The 21,463-nt window shown below is 38.1% G+C and overlaps 1 protein-coding gene across 2 annotated transcripts in view; it reads left to right on the top strand.

Moving 5' to 3' along the window:
- LOC135250530 (fibroblast growth factor 14-like) overlaps positions 1-21,463 on the top strand; it is a 142,114-nt gene that overhangs the window by 102,080 nt on the left and 18,571 nt on the right. For both annotated transcript variants that reach the window (XM_064326890.1, XM_064326891.1), the window contains exons 2-3: positions 5,201-5,311; positions 8,093-8,196. In XM_064326890.1, the coding sequence (XP_064182960.1) occupies positions 5,201-5,311; positions 8,093-8,196 (215 nt within the window). The remainder of the gene's footprint in view (positions 1-5,200; positions 5,312-8,092; positions 8,197-21,463) is intronic.

Here is a 21,463-nt window from a genome sequence, read left to right as displayed (position 1 = left end):
AGTCTTCAGGAATGTCCAACAAATGCTTGATTGAGTTCAGATCACAAAGAGGGATTAATAAGCAGGCTAACTTAGTAAGTATATTAGAATAACTCTGGCTTTCATCCAGTCATTTTGGATCAAATTTTATCCAATTGAAAATATTTTCAGAAGATAGTCCTCTAACTCCTCAATCTTGCTTTGTGGGGTTTCCCTCTGGTCCACACTGAATTTGCAAATCAGAAGTTGTGAGAACTTAAAGTGATAGGAAAGGTAGGGCATGTGAGGGGGGCAGGTGTACTTGGGCATTCAATTGTGACATCAAATGTATGACAAAACACATTTTTAAACAAATAATATGGTAAATTAGTACAAAGTATCAATTATGTGAATGAGCCGATTGTGAACCTCAACATATACCAGTGGGACAAAACATATTTTTAGACTATGTACTGTACATATTGAGATATGAGGTGCCTGTCTATAGCTCAGAGGTCCTGTGTGCAGAAAACCTAAATTTCAGAGGTGCGGGAGCTGAGCTCCATCTTGTTGTGGCACAAATTAAGCACTGCAAAAGGGCCTGCAAGGGTCTGGTAAGAAGCCCAGATGCTTAACTACCCCCCTTCCGTCACTGTCTTTGCTCTCCTCATAAAATATAAGGATATCCTTATAAAGTATCTGAGGAGAATCAAACTGATGCATCTGTATAACATCAGCATCGCCAATCATTCGAAAATCAGTCAAATGCAAATCTGTGAATCAGCGTAATGTATTTTGAGGTCAGGCCACCTGAGGGTTTTCATAGAAAAACCACTTAAAAGCTATATAGTTAAAGTTTTAAGTGGTTTTATCACCCGTCCATTTACTGTCGGGCAGTGCAGTGCTCAAAATGACTTCTTCTTTAATGTGTTTCATCAGAGAAGACACTTGTGAAGCAGCGAGCAGTGGGCTAGAAGGCAACAAACACTGGCATTCTGTGCCGCAGTAAATGATAGCGGAGGCTGAACGTGGTACGTGAGGAGCCTCTCGTGTGATGTGCCAGCAGATGGTATTTAAGTGGCAGGGGACATTTGTAGTCTGGCAGAGTACAAAGCGGGGCGCCTGACAGAACGATGATAGGTTGGTCTCTTTTTTTCTGAGATGAAAGGACCTCAATTTTATTAAGGCCGAGGCAGTCCTGCTGTCATATCTCTGACAAAGGAAAAGTATAAAGAGGAAGTGAAAGTCTCCTTTTCTCATTAGCGGACATCACTTTATACTTTAAAGCTCATTTCAGTCATTTAATTTGATTAGAACGGGGAATCGTGATGGGCTTTATGAAGGGAGAATTTGCATCTGACCGGGGGATTTTTGCAGATGATTTGTGCTGATTTTGTGTTTTGTAGACCAGGAGGCTCCATTACACTGACCTTGCACAAATGAACCTGAAATGGGCTGTTCTGTGAAGCTATCTTTCTGAATGTCTCTCTTCCTTTTTGCTCTCCACACTGAATCTATATAAGCTACAGGATAATCCAATGTATTTGTTGCTGATACCAAAATATTGTCAAGTTTCAACTTTTGCTTCACCTATGCCTGTGAAGTCGAGGTTGAGTTCAACAGGTCCCATTCCCTGGTTTTAAAGCCATTTGTTGTAACATTAATGAGATTGCATTTATTTAACAAATGCTCTGATCCAAAATGACTTACAATGTATGAGAACAGAAGTACATCTCATTTATATGAACAATAGTGCCAAGAAATGCACCCAGGCCAGTGGGTATACAGCATGTGAAAAATCACTAAAGCTCTAATGCAAATTAACTATGCTAACCACAAAAAAAACACAAATCCTGAATGCATACAGATTCAATTCATGAAAAGGAAAGAACAAAATAAAACCATAAAAAAACAACAAAAATGTTGTTTTTGGCAGGGGAACCAAGATGCAGTCAATGACACTACTGTCCTGGTCTCTGTGGAAAGATTGTTGTTTGTATCGGACAGACAGGAATTAGGACTGTGAGAAGTGACCCTGCGGGGGGAGGATAGCCAGGTGTCTCAAGGTTGTGGAACAGAGAGATCTGCCTGGGGGTAGAATGGTTTGAAATGTATTGGAGGTATGGTGGAGCTGTTCCATTTCCTATTCGTCCAGATTCCACCATTGGAAATTCCCATAAACTATAAATGTTACGGTACAGTGCATCAGATAGTTGTTTCACAGAATGTGTCAATGTCCATGTCTAACCATTCCTATCAAATAATCACTAAAATGCTTTCATATTTGTGTCACTTGTTCAACTGCATGTCTAAATGCTCTTGATTGTGTTGCCAGTTTATTTCATTTATTAACTTTCCAGATACTATAACTCAGCACCTATAATCATGGTTTTGATGCTCTCCTCAATGATTATTTGCATAGTGTATTTTTCTGACTTAGCCAACAATCGCTAAATAATTAAGGCAGTCTGTTACCTAACTAGTGATTCGATACACTGCCAGTAGTCTAAATGTCGCTGCTTATATAATGTTTTTGTAATGTATGTGAACCTGATATACCTAAATACTTAAAATCAGGTTACAACACAATTGGCATACAATTGCATACCTTATAAACTTTCTGTTTGTTATATGGGTAACTAGATACTGAAGGTAACTGTACCCATCCAACTGCTATGCTTTGTCATGTTCATAACTACTTTAGACAGACTACAGTAAGTGGAAACAACCACCCTGGAGGTAGCCGCTCTGACCTACAGCTGCATGGTGCTTACTGTAAATAGGCTTTATTGATCCAGAGGGACATTGCTCTTCATTAATGATTCTACTTTCAGTATTAAAGGAGATCAGAGCCTTCTCTTCATTGTGCACAATTCTTTGATCCCACTTTTGTTTGAGATGCTTTTGACTATGATCTGTCAGCATTCACTCTGTGTTCACTTCTAACAGTTACAACTGAGTTTCAGGATTGGTTGCTGACAAGTTCAAAGCTGATATTGAATTGTAATTTACAGGAGCCATCATGACTACCTTTATTGCATAAAGGATATCTGTGGGCATTGTAGAGTGAGGTTTTGGGCTTGGAGTTTTTTTTGTATTCACCTTACACACAAGATAATGACTACAGTGCTTCAAATGTAGACCGTGTTTGCAAATGTAGACTTCTCTATTCCCTATGAAGTGTGGCTGTGCTATTCTACCAGTATCATTTAATCAGCCAACAGAACTGAGGTGACCCTGGCAGATTTAGCTAAATCCTCATCTCATGTTCTTTTCTTTTCAAGAGTTTTACTGTCTCTCTGTGGTCTGACCTGCTTATATTGTGGTGATTATACTGATTGTACCGTGTTTAAGATTGTGCTGGTTGTACTATGTATAAGATTGTAACAGTGTATTAGTGCATTAGTTTTTACATGCATACATACATACATGCATGCATGCATGTACAGATGTAACAGATGTATATACACATGCACACACAAACACACACACGCACACACACCTATCAGCTGTTTTTCCCCCTTCTGCTCGTCAATGGGCACATGTGGAGGTGGGACTTCCTGTCCTTAGGATCTGCTGAATGTCACAGATTAAACAGAATTTTTTTTTTAATTAATGGGGCGTTGAAAATGATTATATTTTGTTTAAATTACAGGCAAAGTATGCTGAAATAAGAAACGATGCTGTCACTTGTGGGTTTGAAGAGCAGGGTTATTTTGAGAGAAATGCAAATCCGTCTGGAATGCTTACTGTGGTGAAGAAAGTGAAAATGTGAAGGATGGAGTCTTTTTGAAAATACTTCTTAACTCCTCCGTGTAGTGGGTGGCTGTGCGTTTTTCCCAGAGAGATACTGCTTTGCCTGCCATGTGCAGGGCTGTACAATAGTATTCTCGCCAGCCCTCAGAGCTGAGTGTCTTATATGTGACCCTCTAATTAATCACGGGTGCTTTCCTCTCCAGGAGGAAAATCAATTGGAGCCAGTAAAATAAGGTTCCACCCAAAGATGATTGTACCACGAAATAAAACCGGACGCGCTTTGAAAATAAATGATTGTCATTGCTGCACAGGACCTTCCTGCCTCGGCCATGTTTTCTCCACATTTGTTTCTTCTTCATGAAGAAGCGTCTTTTTTTCCAGTTGCATCTGCATTGCAGCATATAGTTATAGTGTCATGCTGTGTTATTCTCAGTCACTTGTGGTTGATGACCAAAAGCCTTTTTATTACACCACCATAAAGTCACAGAATCATAAGCGAGTGTGCACTTCTTAAATTCAGTTGATGGAAATATACCACTGCCATTTTTCTTGACACATTGCGAGCAAATTTCATGTTTTTTGACAGCGGCGAGACTGGGTACAAAGGAATAATGACTAGAACTAGTGTTTTATGATTATTTGAAGTTACTGATAGCAGTGCGTTTTAAGTTTATGTATTATGATGGATACTAATATCTACTGGGTATTGAAGGGTATGAAACTGGATTTGGGGTGCATCGGGTGCATGTTGAAGTATGTGCTCTGTTTCATGACATTTTCCCGAGAATGTATGTTACCATTTCAAATGAACACAATTTTATTATCTGGCAGGGGGAAAAAATCTATTTGAGAACATCACAATTTGAGAACATCGCAACATCCTCAAAATTATCACTAATTTCATACCAGTAGATAGCCGATCAATTAAATGACGTAGAGCCAAGCATTCTATTAGAGATCAGGTATAAGAAGTCTTGATAAAATGGCTAATGGTGCTGTTCTGGCACAAAATTGAATGTACTGGATGAGTACATTTTACCAGGGGCTTGTCTGCTTCCCATACCTTCAAATGTAATAAGTATGTTCTTGCAAATTAACTAGTTGAAATTACAGTTGCTTCTGAAATGGTTAAATGCTGAAAATGTGGTTTGAACTGATAATTTAAAATTAATATTCTGAAGCAGAACCTTAAGAGGGTGCTGTTGAGCACGCCATGGGCCACACTGCAATTCAAACGCCATTAATTAGCAGTTCAGTAGCTCATTTAAGGTGTATATAAATATTGTGTCTTATTATATATTTGAGTGTAAACTGTGAAAAAAATATTTGAAAAAAAAAAACAGCCATTTCTCCTATTCATGACCTATCATAATATTGATCATTGCATTTGTTTTCACTTAGATGAATGTTTGTTGCTAACAAACACTCCCTGTTTCTCTTTCTCTCTCTTTCTCTTTCTGTCTGTCTCTCTGTCTCTTTCTACCAGATCCCCAGCTAAAGGGTATAGTGACCAGGTTATATTGCAGGCAGGGATACTACTTGCAAATGAACCCAGATGGATCTCTGGATGGGACAAAGGATGACAGCACTAATTCTTGTGAGTTAACCTTTTAACTTCATTTCTTATGTGGCACAAGAATAAAACTGTATGTCTGTTTCAGATTTTCTTCAGAATTGATAACTATAAATCTCAGCTCAGCTCACTTGTTTTACATAATTATTACTACCATGAAGCTTCTTTTTTGTATGAACTATATGGAAGCAAACTTAATTCATTAGTAGTACAAATTAAAGTGGAAGACTTTTTCTCCTCTCATGTTATGTATAATGGAATATTTTGGTGGAGGTTTAGTTTTCCATGTGAACACATCGATTCTCAAGTTACTGTTTGTGGATGTTTAATTTAAGTATTGATTTTATTGGCTGCATTAACATGTTGCTATTGATTTGTATTACAGTTATATTAAAAGAACATTTTGTCACAAATGCACAAAATTGAGGGACTACTCTTTAATATTCTGAGCTACTTGTAAACCGAGTGAACCCATTTCATATTCCACCAGGTCAACTACTATGTTTTGAAACAAACAAAACAAAACAAAACTCAGTGAAGACTTTTTTACTGGGCAGCTGTCTGAAAGACATGGAACATATGAAGTCATGTCAGATCCATATCTGTATAAACACAAGCAAGTAGTCATGCATGCACACATGCACACAAGGACACATTCTTATGTTCTGTGAATGTTACCAGAGCCTGGGTGTTGTTCATAAAATCAGGGGGAAGTGTGGTAGCAGTGACTGAGCAGGCCCCATCTGATCTCAGAAGGCAGAAATGAGTGGTGAAGCCTCAGTGAACAAGCCGCTGACACGTTTGCTAATTTGAATGAAATTTGTAGCACGGATGACAGCCTGACACCCGTCACGGTCCTGCCATTCAACTAAAATGACCTGTCAATTCTCGTACACAGATAAAGCCGGGGGAGGTGCATCATTTTGGTTGCAGTATGTAACTGGATTGCTTTTTCATGATAGGAATTTTCTCAGCCTCAGTTCACACATCCTGGACCACAAGTTCATTCAGACATAGCTCTCTCTATCTCTTGTTCCATCTTACATAATGCCTTGACGTCCACTTCTGGTGATTTGGCAAAGCATCATACTTCCAAGTGAAGTTGAGCACAGTTTACAGACACAGTGTAGTTCACCATAAGAACATACTGTACATTACATCGCCAAAAGTATGTGGACGCCTGGTATCCAACATCTCAACCCCGCTGAGAATGTGAACAATTCTTCTTTTTAGGAAACAGAAATTCAAGCATAATTGAAGCATATTCACAAATGTGTGCTAAGTAACGGAATACACCAACACAACAGTTCATTTTCTGCTTGTCATTAGTGAGGATTTTTGTTAGTTTTTAATTACTGTTTAAATTACTGTTCATCTTGAAATAGTACAAAATATAAATTAAGCTGTTATTTTAATTTTAAAAAAGATCAGTAATTGTTCCTTTATATTTAAAATTAGAATTGCTTTCATAAAACATTCATTAAGAAATGTGTTGCTATTTTGTTTTTGTTTCTTTCATTTTCCTAGAAAAACCCAAACTGTGGCTGAGAAAATCCAGGTTTAAACCAGACCATGGATTTGGAGAAGTGTGACACCCTTGTTATAGTTTATACAGTGGCTGAATAATCAATTCTGATTGGTCCAAGGGTGTGCATTAATTTTCAATAACAGGACACCTTGGCCTCGTAGTTGAACAGCAACGTCATTAGTTCATGGACCTGTGTCAAGACTATATTCAGAAATACCATCAGAATTGGCATGCTGAACTAGGATCAGTTTTGTATTTTGGCTCAAAGAGTGTGTAAAGCTCTGTATGTACAGATTAGGATGCAGACAGAAGAAATTTGATCCTTGATGAGCACTACTGTTCTGACACATATCACAAATGTTGGCCCATTTGAGAGCAAAACAAGGGATCTGTGGATTTCCATCACGTTAGTGCTCCTCATCTACAGTGTCAGAACGCTTCCACACCTGAATAAGTACATAGTAAATGCATGAGTGCATAATTGATTCAGCACAGAGACGAAGAGGAACCCAGGCAAAATGTGCTTTGCTGCCAATTACATACCCAACATGTCTGCCCCTTCCCATGTGTTCAATCAAACGTGTACGTGAGTAAAGTCATGCATATGTAAACATAGCACAATATTCATTTCTAATGGCCTTTATTAAAATTGAAAGAAGCTTCAAAATCTGATGGGACTTTCAAGCACGCACAGAAGCCTTGCAATATCCTTGTTGAGGCTATTCAATACAGTCTTTCTCGGATGCATTCTCATGTATATATGCATGACTGTTACAGTAAAAATAATGTTATATTGGTGAACTTTGTTACTACCATATAAGTATGTCATAATATTTTGACAGGCATCAATGTGTTTGTTTTGGAGTCAAACAGTGGAAATTGAACTACAGATTATAGGGTCCCAAAATGGTATTTTGCATCTTTCAAAGCTTCAGAGTGCGGTCATTAAAGTCATTTTGATGGCAAAAGAAGTTGAATAATGGGTGCATTCATAAAACTGGGAAATTAAATTTCCATGCCGATGTACTTCACAATACTGCCAGGATTGCTACAATGCATCTCATCAGAGCAAACAATGACTATTACATAAGAAGTGAGAAGGGCATTCTGCAGGCCAACAAAACACACATTAAATCCACCAGGATGGTGCTAATTAGCTATAACTACGTGGGCTATTCGCATTAGCAGCGCTCCTGTTTATTCTGTTGAGATGTGTTCACATATATGCCTTTTTATATGTGCTCCGTGAGTGAGCTCCCATGCTTGTTCTCCCTCAGCTCTGTTCAATCTCATCCCTGTGGGTCTTCGAGTTGTCGCTATTCAGTCTGTGAAGACAGGCTTGTACATCGCCATGAATGGAGAAGGCCACCTATACACATCAGTGAGTACCCAGCTTTTCTTTTTTTTTTACAACTAACTGAAGTTCTTAAAATATATATTGGCAGAGGGAGCTGTAAAAGAAGGGTGTGCTTTCTGTTTGTGTTCTGATCTATATTACTTTCTGCCTTGTAGGCATTTTATGGCTTCAACAAAATGAAACTCAAAAGCAATTTAGGTTGTTTGTGTTATGTTTGGCATGCAAGATTTTTCAACTATAGGAAGTAACGGCTCATATTGATTCATTTAATTTATTAACTATTAAAGATAAGAATTTAGGCCTCCAAATTTATTAATATGTTTAGTAAACAATGAAATCAACCTGGAACAAAATCTGGAGCAGATTTAAGAGTGAATAGGATTTTTAAACAGGCTACACATAACGCCTGAAAAACATGATGAGAAACCATAAACTGACATCTCAATGTAGGTTCCACAGAGGGCCAGTTCTAGGCATAATGTGACAAGGGCGGCCACCTTCAATGGCATTCTTTTGAGGTGGGGGCCAAGCGAACGGGGGCAGGGGGGTAATAAAAATTGTGTTTCATCCACGATAGTCAGAGGCAATCACTGTCACCCCAACACCCATCCCCCCCTCCCACTACAATTTTACCTAGAGGGACAGAAAGGCCAGCGCTGTGCCCGTTTCCTTATATTTCACCGAAAAGAAACATTGAATAAGTTGTTCATTAAAAGGAATGATAAACTGGTGAGACCATTCCAGAAAATGACCCAATGTCCAGGTTCAATGCAATAAAACAAAAGGAAGACAAAAAGCTGAGATGGAATAACACACAACCGAGGAACCAGTTCAAACCAAAATAAGTAAATCCTTCTTCATCTTGACTCTTCATTCAGCAGGGATGATCATTTTTTTAAATCTAACCTGTAGAGAGATGCCCATTTTCAAGCTAAATGTGTTGGCAGTAAGTCACATTGCCAGATGTTCATGTACTTGGATGGGAAGATGAAACAGAGGGCTTTGGACAGTATGTAGGGAATTATGTTGAATTTAACACATTCTTTGAAGTCTGAGGGTACTGTCTCCTACATTTACTCTAACCAATGAGAAAAACTGAAATTTCCATATATAGCTACAACAGTGTTATAAGCTTAAACTGGTATCCTTTGGAACAGCCTTTGAAAATTCTAAAATTGTGTGTGGGTGTGCTTCTGTGTTTCTGTATGCATGTATGTGTGTATGTGCTTTTTCAATGCTTTTGTCAACATATAAATAGAAGATTATTAGAAGAGGCCTGAAAGCTTACTTTTAATAACGTACATATCACAGTTCTAAAGGTGATCATCATATGAAATATTTGTATATGCTCAGACTCTTGAGATCTTGTTATTGTGTGTGTACTGTATATATATTTATGCATCTATTTCCCGTAAACACTGTTGACACTCTGTATTGTATAATTTGTTTCTTTCGAGGCAAACCAAGAGCAAGGCATTTGATTATCAGATACGACTCTGAGCTAGATGTGGGTTGATGGAGAACATGTCTATTATTGGCTCCATTTCTGTGGTCATATTACCCACCTGTAGATTTGACAGCTGTGTTGAACATATTGAAATAATAACCAGAATAATATACAAGAAGAAGCTGGCTCATCATCTAGCAATGCTCATGATAACAGCTCAAGTCACACTTCTCAAACCCCAAGGAGTCCCACTGATTTCCTTTGTTAATTGAAATGTAATCTTTTCAGATTCTGTAAACATATTTGGGGAGACTCAGGGACAGAGTGGAGGAGTTTGGCCAGGAATCTGTGGAGATTTGCTAGCTGAGTGGGATGTGCAGAAACTCAAATATAGGACTTGTGGGTAGACACAGTATTTTTTGTGCATTATTGACTATGTTACATTTTTCCCAATTCATATCAAGATCAAAATTTATAAAAATATATTTTTTAATTTTCTTTGAACACATTCTCAGTTTTAAATTAAAGGTCAGCACAGCTCAGCAGTTTACATGGCTAAGTTTGATGGTTGTTAAACCATATGCTGTAGTCTATGAAGTCTGGAAGATCGAAGAGCAGATATTTTTTATCATATATATATATATATATATATATATATATGTTTCTCACATCAATAAAGTTGCAATGTCTCCCCTGAAAAAAGCTTGTTATTTCATGCCTTCTTTCTTTACCTTTATTATTATTATTATTATTATTATGCTTCAGTTTACTTCAAGGTGGCAATATTCTATTTATCTTGTGTCAGTTTGTGTCACAACCACCAGTAATGAGTGTCAAATTATCTCTCTGAATCCCTGTAAAAATATGAAATAATAAGGCCTTGACCTCATCTTTTACAGTGGAGGTGTATAATAGGTGTTTGCACTTAATTGAAGGGTTGCACTTGATTTAATTGTTTTCATTGTTGAGGTGGGGGGGCCAAAACAGTGCATGTGGAAACACGCCTCAGATCAGTACTGGAAAAGACGGGCACTCTTCGACATGCGAACAGCCACAAGTGTATTTATTTATTTTATTCTTTCTACAAATGTATGACGCTGCTGGAGTGTTTTTTTTCTTCCCGCTGTTCTGACAGGGAAGAGAATGACAGAAACTCAAACTCTCAGGACCTTTTCCTGCAGTGTCCATCTTCATTAGTCGTTGCTCAATGGGAACAGGAAATCTATCATAAAACTAGAGAATTAAAACAAACTCTCCGCCCCTTCTGCTGATGGCAGTGGATGAGATGGGGGGACAGTTATTTTCTTTGGAAAAGGGGAAAATGTAAAAATATTGTTCAATAATGAATGTAACAGGCACATTAAGGTGAATCACAGCTTATCCTAATTTTCTTGAGATGAATCAGCTTGATATACAGAGTACAATCCCATTGACAGGAGTCAGTCCAGTGCGTGGCATTAATTGAGTATGCTCGATCTGTCCTGATCAGTGGGAGTTTAACAAACTCTTTCACAAATTTGGAATAAAGTCCATCTGTATAATTATATGCCATGCCTGCCCTATCCATCCTGCAACTTTGGGGGATCTGGCTTACCCTTTACTGCATGGTCATTTTTCTTAGACATGATTCCTGTCTGTACTGGCCCCACAGTTTCCACAGTGTTTGGAATAGCCCCGCCCCTGAGCACTTCTTATCCATCCACCCATCCAACCATTATCTATATCCGCTTATTCCTGGGTGGGGTCTCGGAGGGTGCTGGAGCCTGTCCCAGCGTGCATTGGGCGAGAGGCAGGAATATGTCCTGGACAGGCCAATCTATCACAGGGCACACTTCCTCTCCAATGTAACAAATTCAGATTTTTCTTATGATATTGTATGTTTTTCTCTATATATTTATCATTTGTACCATGGCTCTAGGTTGGCATAGCATTATCTGCTTTAGTGATTTTGCAAAAACACTTACTGGTCTGGACATGTCTATACTATATCTTGCACTATTGCTTATATAACACAGGCGGATTCATATATGTTAATTTAAATTTGGGGATTCTCTGACTAGCAAATATGATACTGATGTAGTGTCATGTAATGAAAGCACAATACAGTACCACCTCATACAGGTGCATTGCTTGATACATAGAAGCTTATTTATAAGTGTAGCTAGTGTGAAATTACTAGTACGAAGGTTGTGATTTACAGTTGACTCCCCTTCCCACAGCCTGGGTAGGAATGTCAGACTGAATTCTGTGTAATTAATTCCTGTTCTTCGTGTTCCTGGATAAACTGACATGGGGGGATGAATGACAACAGCACAGCAACAGATGGTACTTTGGTACTGTGGCTAGAGGCTTTTGGCACAGTTTTATTGCTGTGACTTTGGATACTTGTTATAATGTACTACAGAGACAGCAGTTTCACATTATGGCCAGAAAGAATAAATGCTCTGAGCATTGAGTTATTATTAAGGACTCAAAGGGGAAAAACGTGTTTTAAAAAAAGCCCCCCTCAAGCAAGTGGTTAGTATCTGGTCACCCTTAGATGAGTCCAGCACGTGGCTCAGTCAACAGTCATTAACCATTCAAATAAAGTAAAAAAAAAAATTATCACTATGCTACAGTGTGACACTCACTGGGGTTTCCAGCTAATCCCATCCTAATAGCTTACCACTTTCATTTTACCAAAATGACAAGCATCCAGCCTTTCAACGGTACAGAAAATTTACCGTAGAGACATCTGAACAATCCTTTTGTGGAGTTTGTAATTAGATCTTGAGGTACCATTTTTTTTACTTGAAGCTTGAGGCTTGAAATCCCTGAAAAAGAAAAAAGGGGGAAAGAACAGTACATTGAGATGGGAAGGTATCCTTCTTGTGGGTCTAGCACATCTACAAGGTGTTGTTTCCCAATGTAAAGAAGAATCATTGGTACGCGAGGCACAGTTTTGTGTAGCACAGTTTCAGTGGTGTTGATGGGAAATGTTTCAGTTGTGTAAAAAGAGCATTCACCTGTATTTTAGGAGATTTGGGAATTTTAAAGAACCACAACTTTCAAGTAATAATCTCGAAGATTTTCATTAAAATAAATGTCTGTTAAGTCACTATCTATTGCCGAATTAGGTAACACAATGGTGATTGAGCCTATTAGTATATTAATTTATATTATTATTCATATAATAATTAATGATTCAAGAACTGGGTGTCTGTGGCGACATTCCCGGGAAAAAATCACAAGCGGCGCATAGTTAGTGACGCGTTTTCCATCACCCATCAGTGGTTGGTCTGCCAGAGAGGGTAGACGGAGCTAACGCAACAGGCTTGCTCTTCAACTCACTTGCGTGTGAGCGGTGTACTTTTTTTTCCGGTGTCTGCTAGCGTTACAATAACAGAGAAGGGGGGGTTATGGAACCATAAAAAGTTTTTGTGTAACATGAGAGATCATATTATTTGTTGATGTAGATTTCGTATTACATTTGATGACAATGTAACGTTACTAAATTACATAGCCTAGCTATTTGCACAGCTAACGTTAGCTACCGGACCATGTCAAGAAAGGCAACATTAGTTTAGACAACGTTGCGCACAGTATCCATTTCTCATATCAGGTAACGTTGCTTTAGCTAGCTAGCTAATGTAATTAACACAATTTAATGTCATCTAACAATTAGAAAAAATTCTAGTTAATGCTACCGACTGGTACCGACCTCGCAAAAGTCTCTCGAATGCAATGCTACCTTGTTGCAACGTTGCAATGTAGCTAAGTAAAGGTCAGTTCAGATCAATGATTCGCTACGAGACTGGATGCAACTTGCGAAATTCCAAGACGTCTGATTGTTAACGTTCTAACTGCACTTGGCGATTTGACAAGGTGGGTCTTTTGAGACCCCAGGCAACGGCTTCAGACGCTCTGGAACAAACCAGTTCACACCGCTGCAATTTTCTCTGCAACATTTTAAAACCGTTTTGTCTCATTGCGAATCATTGATCTGAATTGGCCTTAACGTTACCGTTATTTACATTGCCATCAAGTTCATCAATATATTAAAATGTTCGGAATAAAGCCATCTTTACACAGAACATTAACCAGGGATATAGGTGGAGCAGAGCCAGGTCTGATTTCAGTGTAAAGATGTCAAACCGGAGAAAACTAAATAAAAGAATACAGCAGTATGGATTAGCGTTGTTATTTTATTACGCTTCCTCATATGGTCCTTCAGTCTTGCCCTTTTTTGATGAAATCTCCTTTGTTTTTGTTTTATTATTCTTGTTCTGATTGCTAATTTAACACCCAACTCCGCTTTATTCTCAAACAGTTTGCTAGCAAAACCAGAAACACCAGCGGCAACATTTTGCAAGGCGGTTGTTTAAAAAATATGACACAACAATCATTCACGAGAAAGACTGTTTAGTGTGCACGAGATACATCATTGTACGAGCCGCAGCGAATTCCGTAAATTCTTCTCTACAAAGATGTTCATACCGGGCAAAAGGTGGATAAAGAACGTCTGTGGAAATTGATCATCACTAATTCGACCCCAGGTCTGCTGCAGCATTTTAACCCAGCTCGGCAGTGTAAAGGCAGCTTAAGTTAGCCTAATGTTAGACAATGAATGAGTGTGTACATTCTGGTTGGATCCGATTGGATCTCTGGGAAGTGAGGTCCAAAAACACACCTGCAATTACTGCTTTTCGCCATTGGTACCGCCAAAGAGAACGAAACAGAAATCTTCGAGATTGTAACTTTAAAGAAAGCAATGAAATCTCTAGGTATCAAAGTAGTAAATCTGTATACTGCGTTTATGGACAAGCAATAGCAACAGAGTAAGGCTGATTGTTCATAGGGTGATAGAGACTTTTGCCGACTTAAATTATCTAGAAACCTGTAACTATGGCCAGGTCTAGAGACAAGCAGTGATGTATTCAGAATTTAATTTACATACCGTTGTATGTAAAATGTCAATATCTGCTACTGTCTTGTCTCATGGAAAATGATCAGGACACCAGTTTAATAACATTAATTTTATCAAATGCGATTTAACAACTGAAGTGACTTCTTATTTATGTCTATAATTTAGATTTTTATGAAAAGAGACTACCATCTCACATTGAGTAAAATGTGGTGGCAGGTGTTCTACTCTCTCCTAAGGCAAATGAATCAAAACAGAACTGGGCTTCCTGCAATTCAGGCAGAGCAAGGATTAGGGCTGCAGATTAAGTTATTTTTCAAGCACATGACTGCAGGATCATGTGCAACCCCTCCTTTCTCCTCCGTTTTTGAGGATGATTTTGGTCCACTGAATAATAATTAAAATAATTATTATTCTCTGTTTACCAATATACATATACTCTGTTCTGAATGTGTTGCAGTACATGTTTAGAGGGCATTGATCTTGGTATAAAAATTATTGTGCTTCATTTCACCTTGTCCTATTGTTTTCAAGGTAATTAATTACTTGGCTAATCGGTGGTGGAGAGGCATGTCTGGCGAGGTTCATTATTTTCTAAAGTGCTCCATTTCCTTCTCTAATGTAGGGCTTGTGTCAATGTGGTCTGCCATTATGGGACCTGGTGGGGGACCAGCTTCATGCATTAATGAATAACAAGGTCGAACCTAGTCATCAGTGCCGGACTTACCCAACCTAACCAGAGGCCACGGAAGCTAAAAATAGACTCCTTTCTTGTGCTGCATTATGGCACAGTCATTAATGTCAATAGTCTAGGGTCTTTTTGTTAGGCCTTGCTGTTGTAACACAAGTCAGCAGCTGGAATGGCACAAAAGAAAACCAGCAGTAAATACTGATGCCTCAGCCCCAGGCCTGCTATATTTATTTAACCACATGAAACTGTAACTGACTTAGCCATGTTATTTATGTAATCCAATGCCGCACAGTTGCTGTTGTATAGCCGTAACACAGATGTACAGTTAAAGTAAGTGTAAAATCATCTCTGGTCCTTATTGGATTCATGTTAGACTTGACTGACCACTGAGAATTTTGTTGGGCAAGCCTTGAATTAGCGGTCATTATTATGGACAATGTACAGATAGTGTTAAATTTGTCATGTCAATTTAAGGTCAAAAATAAAATTAATTAGAAAATGAACATAATTGTTGTCACATGTGCACACATATATGGATATTTATGCTAATATAGCACAGTGGTTATTTTTTATTCTTCCTAGATTCAAATTGTGTCTTATTTTAATGACTTTGGGCATTATTATTATTATTATTATTGTTATTGTTATTGTTATTATTATTATTATTACTTATTACTTATTGCTTCTGCTTAATTCAGGAATGCATGTTTCAAGTTTGGTTTCGCAAAGACCAAAACTGACTGTGGCTTCCTGTGCTACAGCCTGGTGCGAACCAGCAGCCTGTCTCTTGGCGTGTGGCTCTTGATCACCTCCAACATGAAGAAGACCAGACTTGGTTCGCCAGGGTACCCTGTGGTGCCCTGTTGGCATGACTATAAGGATGAAAAATGGCAGCAATTACACATAAATGCCACGCTGATAGACCTCTTTCTGGATTACTGCCTGGGGATACATTCATCCCACATGTTTCCCAGTCATTTCCCCATTTTCCAACATGCTTCTACAGTACCACAAATTAATGTGAAGACTGTTAAGTTACAAATATTTAACAATATTCAAGCCTCAAATTTAACAAAAAAGTTTAATATAATTATGACAGTTTCTAATATATGGAGAATATGATGTCCAGAAAGCTGTCAGCAGTGAAAGATAAATATTTGTGAATATGCTCAATATTCTTAAGGTAATTACATAGCTGTGACAATGCTGCAAATGGAGTAAAATGATTGGAAATATAAATATTTACGTGTCCTCATTTAGCCATCCAGGAGAATAAATACATTCATGAAGATAAGCCTTTTAACTGAAAAAGGGATAGTGTCGTGTAAAAATATACTGGAAAATAACCAAGACATTATTTACTGTCCATAATACCCTCTACCAGAGAGAGCCCACTGTGGCGTATTGATATATTGTCAGTGAATGTTGATTTATTTTTTTGACATCTCATCCCACGGGACATAAAGACATCTCCGTGGGCAGCACTGTATCAGGTGTATTGATTCTCAGTAACTCAGTAACCCTCCCCTCCTCCCACTCCCCTATATCTCTCGAAGGGCCCAAGCCCTGGCGGACAAAGCGAGAGTGGTGTATTGCTACTGACATGAAGATGTAGGATAAGTATATCAGGTCAGCATGTAATAATTGAGAATGTTTATAAAGAAGTTGGTGGATAAAATGAACATTCATGAGCGGAAACCCACACCTTAGGAAGGGCTATGTATGTGACTGTGAGAGACAATCAAAAACTAGTTATACATTAAGAACAGGGCATTGATTTGTTTGTCGGAGGAGAACTGTGAAAGACCAGTAGATGACCAGTATACAGTAGATGTCACAGTAGAAAGACCTATCTCAAGGAACAGTTACTTCTTAAGAGTGATAGACTACTTCACTCTGTTCACGTACTTTACATTTTGGACTGTCATGGCAATTTTAAATATCCTGTAATACTTTTAAGTCAAGTCTGAATCCTCATAAATGTATCTTTCATGTAGTCAGTAGTTAATGTGGATCATACATGCAATTTCAATGCTGAGTCTAAAATGCATGTTTCGGCTGATGGCATCTTAAGATTTACTTTGTACTTTGCAATAATCTCTTTCAAACAAATACAAACTATTCATCCAAAAAATAAGAATGTATTTGAAATATGTATTTTCAGGATTGCCCTCTGAGATTCAAAAATTATACTAGCAGAGTATCCTCAATATACATTTTTTTTCTTCTTTTTCTTGTTGCATGCTTTAACCTGACCCTAACCCTAACTCCATCCTAAAATAAAAATAAAATTTTGCTGTTGAAAGCGTTAAAGAGCCAGGCTTTGGATGCAAGACACGGCAAAGATATTTAGAAAATTGCAGCTTTGAAAATCACATTTTTTAAAAATCCCACAATGGATGGATCAATAAATGAAATTATTTTTAATTAGGGGTAGTTTCCCTTTAATAGATGGCTAGACCCTACTGGGGTGAATCTATCTTGGACATGTGATTCAACTGGTCAATCATTCCACACATGACATAGCACATCCATCTGCTAGGACAGAGCACCAAAAGATGATTGATCATTGACATCATCATTCTTCGTGATTACTTTTTGCGGGCACAAAACAGAATGCACATAAAGAGCTTTTTACTGGTAATTTCAGTCAGATAAATTGACCTCCGTAAATCCCACCCCCCATTTGACTTTCTGTCAACATAACAACTTCAGTAGGGACTTCATATTCAGTTCTGACTAGTTGTGTCCCCAGAGTAAATTAATCCTATGGACTCAATTGGAACCGAAGGCACTGTTTTAAAAAAAGAAATATTCTGTTTATCCTCCCGGGTTGTGCTTGACTCAAATCGAGATGGATCAGAGTGGGTTTGGCCGTCTCCTCAATCTTCACGAGTCGTCAGGAATCTCCTACACGTGTAGCCATGCTTGGCGGGACAGCACGACATTGATTCTAATCCGGGGTGATTTGTGAGTATAATAGCAGCCTAATTAAATCAAGCCGCTCACATCATACGCCAGCTTTCCTTCTCCCCACTGACATTTGTCAGTCTTAAGTCTGAAGGGGGGGCGTTGTTTTTGCTTTAGAGTGGGTACAAACATCGATTTCAACTGCTTTTGATAGATTGATTATTAGATAGTAGATCTGCAATATCTTGACACGTGGGACTGCAGTATTAAGATGCAGTATCCAATATTCTGTATATCCATTTACATACGAGGATTCATCCTACAGACAGAGAATAAGAAAAAAAAAACAATGACATGATAATCATGCATCATTACATTGTTGATTAAAAACAGTAGTATTTATAAACGAGATGTTCATGTACATTTCTGACAGGAATTTCATAAGTACAAGGATGACTTGAGTGTAACTGTTGTGGGCAGTAGTGGAATGTACAGTAGACATGAATTGATGTAAATAGACATGTAATTAAATAGATGTAAATTACCATTGCTGAATTTGATTTATTCATATCAAAAATATTTTGACAGTTTCATTAGGGGAATGGTCTACAAATGACATCAAACATATAAAGTGTGGAGCTGGAATTTGTATACAATTGGTATACCAGATGTCGACCGATAGATCGGACCGACAGATATATCGGGCCAATATTTGCATTTCAAACCATATCAGAATTGGGTGCTAAGAGCTTCAATATGGCATTTAAAAAAAAGGTTAAGTTCTAAAGTTCAGTCCTATTGTACACTCCCACTCCTGGCACTCCCTCCCAATACTATGCTTATTCGCTCTCCCCCCTAGTCCATGTGACCTGGATGATTTGCTAGTTTCTACCTCAATAGAATGCTGTTAGCTTGCACCTGAAGATCTCTGCTCGCTAGCTAGGTAGCGGGCAGAACATGTAACAACAAAGCAAAAAACAAAAACAAAAAAAACCCGAGAAATGTTGAAGTTGCTTTAATTCCTTTACCACTTTAACACAGTTCAGTAATTAAAGGCACATGTTTACAAACTGTCAAATAAGACCTTATAATGTTCCCATTAGCTGTGCATGGGTTAATGTAACCTCAGAGTCTCAGTCAAAAATCTGTGCATCATTAGCTATAGGCTTGCACAAGCCCTGCTATTATTAGTCAGCTAAGGTTGGCTCGTGTTGAGCATGGCAGACATTTTAATATGAGTATCAATAAAGGCTGGTAAGCCAGACTTCCGACAGAGTTGGTTTATAGACGGACAGTCTGAGACTACCATACTGTTATGCATCCTTCAGTACAATCCAGATAATCACAGGTGTGATTATCACACATTTTTTTATTCCATTTCATTTGATTTTTTAAAAAACAAATCAAAATTATTCTTTATATCAGCCCCATTGCTTTAACTATCAGTGTAATTAAACAGAAGTTTGTCTGCCAATGCATTAATGTTTGAGTTTATTATATATTTCCTCATAATGGGTAATTTAAAAATCTAAACTAGAGTGCACTTAACAATGGCTTTCATTAAAATAAATAAAAACATTTGATAAAAGGCTTTTCTAAGTCCTGTTTCCCTTTATCTGAGAGTTATCCCATGTAGGCTAATTCAAACTAGTATTTTTTAAAATTTGTGTCTGAAATACATAAAAAAGAACGATATGAATGTTGTTGATGTATTGATGTTCAGATTTGTAAGTTTTTGTCAGAAAGCTAGTGTCAGAGGTAGACAAAAATGTGTTTTCTGCATTTGTGAAATGTGTCCACAGATGGGACCACATCAGTACAAAACTAAAAATACAAGGTTTTTATCATAGAAATGACTTGTAAATACCCACTGTTATCAACTGGATGGCTTGAGATGTGATGGGGAAACATGATCATTTAAGTTCCTCACAGAGATCATTTAAGTTCCTCACAGAAATCTGTTTCCCCACTGTAAACCACCTTAGTCATCCATTTGGGAATGCAGGGATGCTTGACAATTATTTCCACAGCAACGTTGGGCCCCACCATCAGAGAAAACAATGACAGCGGGGCCTTCCTCGCGGTATAGCTTATGCTCAGTTCATAGGTGATTTAGAGTACACATTTTTAATTGAGAGTTATGTTTATTACATCACCCTGGTGTGGGAAACTGTGTTTGAACCATAAAAAATCTGGTATATGTTACAAACAAGGCTAGTACAAGAGCTGGCAATGAACAACTGTTACATCTCTACACTACACAGGGAGTCAGATGGACAATCTTTTAAATCTTTAAATGCACTTCTCATTTAGCATGGGCTACCAGCAATTCGTAGGTTCAAAGTATCATTAGCAAGGAATATACCATCTGTTCTTTCAATTTTAAGCAAGGGCATGGCAGCTGAGATAAACAATGTGCATTTCCTGAACGTCCCCCTGGGAGAAATTAGGGTTAAGGTTAGGTAAGTTATTTTATTCTTATCTATTACACTGGAAATAATACATACCGTGTCCTTAGTGTTATATGTATGTATGATTAGTTGATTTATGTATAAATGTTGCTTTTGTATCATAAGCCGAGAGGTACAAGAAGATTTATGTCATATATTAATGGACAAAAAAGATTTCTACTCCATTTTCCTAGCGGAATAGAAATATGAAAAGGATCCAAGACATATTTGTAGGGTACTTACTCTCCTCTTTTCTCAGTCATTCAAACCTGTGGCACAAGTGTCAGGATCATTGTGCCTCCATTTATCTTATTGTCATCAGGTGAACTGCATAAAAGAGGTTTGGTGATGGCCCTTTTTTCTTTGTGAACACAGTTGGAGTAAACCATTGGAAACCCTACTGACAGGAATTAAGAACATGCTTTTTTCCCACTGCTTAAACCTGTGGAACATCTGACACCATCACACAAACATTTCATAGACACTTAATCCTGTCAGAAAAAGAAAATGAAAACTGTCAGGGTCCCAAATGTACAGTTTTTATTCTCCAAACTCTAGACTGCGATCTCAGTTTTTACCTTTTTAGACCTGTCGATCTGGATGCTGAAAGAGCAGGTCAAAGAAACGCAATGTCCCAGTCTTTTCATGTGTAAAGATTTCTGGCAATTGGCAGAGCTGAAGTATGGAAGCCACAATGTTCCCAGTGGAAAGGTGGTCTCGGGAGGGTGTAGCAAATGGTAGTGTATCAAAATTAGGTCTGCTTATTGCATCCTGTCCACCCTACAACTTGTCAGAATACCTGACATGCTCTGCTGGAAGTCTGCCTCATCCATAGCCTCTCTTTTGAAGTGTTTTCTCGCTTTAATTGGCTGAATGAAACATAGGCAGTC

This window comes from Anguilla rostrata, chromosome 3 (genome assembly GCF_018555375.3).
Source record: "Anguilla rostrata isolate EN2019 chromosome 3, ASM1855537v3, whole genome shotgun sequence".
Lineage (NCBI taxonomy): Eukaryota > Metazoa > Chordata > Actinopteri > Anguilliformes > Anguillidae > Anguilla > Anguilla rostrata.
Note: the sequence above shows the minus strand (reverse complement) of the source record. Positions and strands in the feature narration are given on the sequence as shown.